This window comes from Acanthisitta chloris, unplaced genomic scaffold, assembly GCF_000695815.1.
Source record: "Acanthisitta chloris isolate BGI_N310 unplaced genomic scaffold, ASM69581v1 scaffold43855, whole genome shotgun sequence".
NCBI classification, from domain to species: Eukaryota; Metazoa; Chordata; class Aves; order Passeriformes; family Acanthisittidae; genus Acanthisitta; species Acanthisitta chloris.
In genome coordinates this window covers 1-5,063 of record NW_008676174.1, presented here as the reverse complement: position 1 = coordinate 5,063, position 5,063 = coordinate 1, and the positions used below count along the sequence as shown (strand labels likewise).

Sequence of the window (5,063 nt, the reverse complement as noted above, 5' to 3'; positions counted from 1 at the left end):
GCAGGAAGGCTTTAAAGCAAGGTTACTTGAGACTGTTCCTGGCTGTATTTTCAACTCTTGAACACAGCTACAGCTGCCTAAGCATTACTAGATCAGCAGTAAAGTCCTTCAGTCACTGACAGGAATCTGCTTAGGGAGCAGGAAAGATGGCACAAACAATCTTCAGTGCTATTTTAGTCATGACAGTTTTTGCACAGATGTACAAAAGGAAATGTCTGTCAGAGTTTTTGTTAATAGCTCACTTACCTCACGCATGGCTAATCTGTCACTCAGCTCCTCAGCCTTAGCAATGTCACCTTCAGCCACAGACTTCTCTACGCTAAGTTCAAGGCCAGACTATCAAAAAAAAAAAAGTTAAATATCTTTAAGACAAAAAGAATACATTTAAAGGGAGCCTGAACATATTTAAGAGTCTCTCCTTCCTAAAAATATTTCTTTCATAAAATTCCCTAGGACACTGCATAAACCTGTAATTTCTACGTAACACAAATCACTTTGTCTATGTATTGTAATGGACAGTATAATTAAGAATTCACTGAAAGGCTGTCTGAGCACAAATCATTGCATTAGTTCCACCTTATGTGCAGGATAATACTATAGGTTAAAAAAATTACACGGACTAGTTTATGCCTGTCACAACAAAATTTCATCTGAAGATCTGACTTATCTCTTCCATCCCTGGAGCTTTCTAAACAAAATGTGAAATATATGTGTCAGGTAACATGAAGAATGGCAATTACCACTGTATCGTTACAGTTCTGAGATCTTATCTTGATCCAAAACCTGAGTTTTGGCACGTTGCCACTGCACTGTACCAAGAAATTAAAAATTCTAGCAGCCCCATGGAAAACAATGGAAAAGCTTTAGAATTAAGTATTTTCTTATTTTTGGTGGTTATGGTCAATGTAACATAACTTGTTTGACAACAACATTTACAAATAACAAAACAATAAAAAGTAAATATTTCCTGGAAATCAGAGTTGGAAACTTCTTAAGTCAGTGCCTACTGCTCTGCCTCTGTGTTCCATCAGAATTTTATGAAAGAACTCACTCTCATAACAAAAGCCAATTTACAGCCTCACTGAATTTAAATGTTAGTGATGCTAAAGAAAACACATTAGACAGTTTCATAACTTAGACTGTTTTGAAAGATAAAAGCAAAAAAAGCTAACGGAATTGCTGAGAACCTGATCTGCAAACACTGACTTGTCTCAGGTGGTAGCGGGAACAAAAAGTGCACAATTGGAAGTTGCAGTGACAGCCAATTCTGTTAGATCTTTCCTGCAAATAATGACACACATTCCACTAGTGACAAAATCCCTGAAGTTGCTTGAAAACGGTGTGCATTTTAACCCTTTGGCCTCATTCCAGATCTATCCTGAGCAGTTTAATGACACCTATATAGCAGCGAACAATGTCTCATGACTTGCATGTAGAAACTTCCTTTAAGCAAATGAAAAATATAAAATTTATCACAAAGGAGGCTAAACTGAACATTTGATGCCATAGAACATACACAGGAGTCTACCAGAAAAATTGCAGAATAAACAGTGCTAGCAGGAACTCAATATAATGAGTTTCTTAGCTTGACCATCATGTGCACGAGCGATTTAAAATATGACTAGCTACACAATAACATTTATGAACAGAATGAGTTGCAAATCCAGTAAAAGTGTATGCTGTGTTTGCCCCTTGTGTTTGGTCTCTCACAACAAGAGAAAACAAAACTAGATAGGAAACAAGCCTGGACACTGTCTCAAAAGAAAGCACAGCAACCATTCAATTCAAGTATGATTCATGTGATCTCTAAAAGGACATTAATTAAAAATATGCACAAAGTTGTCCTTCCTCAGAGCAACTTGATAATTTACTCTCAAACAGCCTCAGCTCTCAGTAAAGGTTGAGTTCTCTTACTGCCAAGTACAAGCTGACACTGCCTTTGTATCAACAGTCACCTTTTGTGGAGCTCTGCTATCCACAGGTGATTCAAATCTATCATTGATTCCAAAGTATTGTGTAAGTTCTTTCCATTTGTCTTCATTTTCCAACTGTTGACTACTAAAAACAAACAAACAAGTAATTAATATAACCAGTTCCCTTGCCACAACTTGCAATATCCTTTTCAATGCTAAGATAAATTCTTCCATTCAGCAGACATGCTCTTTTCACCCATTCAGTTTTTAATTGAAGAGAAATTAATTATTCCTTCCCCTCTGTAAGTGTAATTCCATAATCTTGAAAGCAAACTGATAGAATCATAGAATCATTTAGGTTGAAAAAGACCTTTTAACAATAAGTCCAACTGTAAACCTAACACTGCAAAGAGCAAAAAGGAGGGAAGGATCAGGATGAACAGGAGGCTGTATGCAGTTACATGCAAAACATCATTAGGAATAACATTAAGTCTGGTTTAAGTTACATTAAATAATACATTTGTGTTGATTTTTAAAATCAAGCAATAACACTCCCTCAAGCAATCACTGGCACAAATCCAGCCTGTCCAACAGAGACACTGAGCAAATGTAGCAGCTATTTTACAGTGTTCAAAGCAAGGCTTTGGCCATGCATGTGGTCAAGCTTTTTACAATTCTGCCCGATACTAAAAACAGACCTCAGGCAATCACATTGAGCTGGTTATACCTCTTAGTCACTTCATCAGTCTTTTTCTGTTTTGCTAAGAGGGAAAAAAAGAAAAAAAAATCCAACATTACACAGTAATACCCTACAGCATTCAATGAACTTAACACAGCTCTAATTGGTCACATTTCCCTTAAAAGATCAACACACTGAGATTTTTACCCAATGACCAAGTGGATTTAAATCACTCAGCCGTAACAAACCCTTAAAATGTCTGTGAAGAAGTTTTAACCAGAACAGACAGAAGTGTGTCTTAGAGATTTACTGAAATATACTTAACCATTCTAAATCACTATTAATTGAGTAAGTTTTACTTCCTTTTTAAGGAGAGAAGTATATTACCTGCATTTTAGGTAGCAATTTACAACCTAGTGATGTATACAAGTGGAAAAATAACATCCTAGATAATAGCTAGAATACATCAGGCATTCTTCACTAAAAATACTCAAACAAACAAATACCATGAAGAAAACCCAAACAAAACCAGCCAAAAAACCCCAGAAACACAACCCACAAACCAGCACGCACTAATACCAATTCAATTTTGATTAAATAAATTTTCTAACTATAAAAACTCACCTTTTCTGTGTCGCTTTCTTTTCCGGCATTTGTTTTCCTGTGTTGCTTGCGCTTTCATGTCATGGTGTTTCTTCTGCAGCTCCACAAATTTCTACAAGGTTAAGAAAAAAGCAAGTCACTATTTTTAATCACCACCACCACCTTTAACAAACCTCGTCCCAATATCTTAATAATCCACAGTACATTGTTATATCTATTACACTCAGATTTCTGAATTGAGAATATCCAACTCTGACGGTGTCAAACTAGAATTGGTTCTAATTTTACATCACTTCTCTCTGACTTTCTGCCCTCCCAACATCCCATGACTATTCAAATCCAACAATTTCCTCCTGGGAAGCGGCACTGAATACACTTCTGCTGGTTGTGCACTCCTGAGCTATTCCATGTGGTTTTTTTATCACAAATTAGTGCCAGCAGGGTCCTTGCACATCAGGCTGCCTACAAGGATTGATGAATGGAAGAGTAATTATTTTTTGCCAATTCTTATTTCTAATCAAGACCCTAAAACACAGATTGCTTTGCCCCCCCCCCCCCCCAGTCTTTACATGCAACAGCAAAATCAGGTTAAAAGCAACTAACTTCCACAGAAAGCAGCAGAGCACAGCTGCACTTCCCAGGGATGCATCAACACTAAGGTGGTTGATACAGAGCTGAAAATCCTAACTCAAGCAGAAAGCAACGACCAAGAAGCTCAGAGCCCATAAAGCACAGAAAACACAAGTCTTTATGCAACTGCATAGTTATTCTAACAACTCCCTACTGTGTTTTCAATCATCACTGAACTAGAGGGGAGGGAAGTTAAATTCACTTCCTATCTAAATTCCTGTTCACCTTGCCTGAAACAAGCTCAGATATAATCACCATGACTGCACTTTGATCACCTTTTATTTCATTTCAGATTTGTATAATGAATATTCCACACTGAGTTACTTTAATCTAAAAATCAGCCACTTAACTCTGAGGATGTTGCATTTAAGCTCTGGACATTGGGAGGCCTGTAATGATACCCACATTCCAAATATTCACAGGAATTCCAGGAGGGCAGGTCTGAGACTCCATTTCTCCATCTGTCACTGGCCTCACAATAGGTTCACTGCTGGCATGAGATTCCTGCCCATTCCCGGGGAATTCAGGAAGCTGAGCTCTTTCAGCATCTTCTTTTGCATCTTCCTTTGAGAAGGAACGATCTTTTGCATCTTCCTTTGGGAAGGAACCAGTAGATTCATCTTCATCATCAGAGCTTAAATCAACATCACTTTCATTCACCCCAGGAGGTAACAGTCCACTCCACATCGTCCACTTTAAACCAGTCCAAACTACTTTGAGTCACTGCAGAGACACCAAGTTACCCATCCAGGGATAAAAACAACCTGCAGGAAACAGCAAAACACATCATCAGAAAGATTTCACTGTAAGAAAACTAATCATCATTATATGTTTTAGACATGCATATAATAAAGCTTCTAATACTTACTGTTTCGAAGAGAAGCAGACGATTTGAGCAGATTGATGAGATTAGCTCGGTTTTCCCCCTCCCTCTTGTCCTTGCTTTAACACTATAAAGCGTCCCTTCGCATTTGTTTGCAGTTACTTTCAGTTTAGGAGCGACACGGCAGCCAACACCTTCCCTCCAGCGGAGAGCACATCCGATCGCTTCCAGGACGAGCACAACCAAGGCCGGGCAGGGCGAGTTCCACGGGGTGAGGATGGGCGAAGCGAAGAGCCGCACAGGGACGGCGGCAGGCGGGGGAAAGAGGGCGAAGCGCTGCGGATGAAATGAACACCGCTCCGCGACGGATGGGAGAAGGCTGAGGCCGCTGCAGCCCCGCACAGCCTCGGGAACG

The 5,063-nt window shown here is 39.1% G+C and overlaps 1 protein-coding gene across 1 annotated transcript in view; it reads right to left on the bottom strand.

Moving 5' to 3' along the window:
- FAM204A (family with sequence similarity 204, member A) overlaps positions 1-4,512 on the bottom strand; it is a 15,839-nt gene extending 11,327 nt beyond the window's left edge. The window contains exons 1-5 of the mRNA XM_009076013.1: positions 4,231-4,512; positions 3,217-3,307; positions 2,641-2,674; positions 1,956-2,058; positions 247-336 (exon numbers count right to left, since the gene is read on the bottom strand). Coding sequence (XP_009074261.1) covers positions 247-336; positions 1,956-2,058; positions 2,641-2,674; positions 3,217-3,307; positions 4,231-4,512 — 600 coding nt within the window. The remainder of the gene's footprint in view (positions 1-246; positions 337-1,955; positions 2,059-2,640; positions 2,675-3,216; positions 3,308-4,230) is intronic.
- Positions 4,513-5,063: the final 551 nt, after the last annotated feature.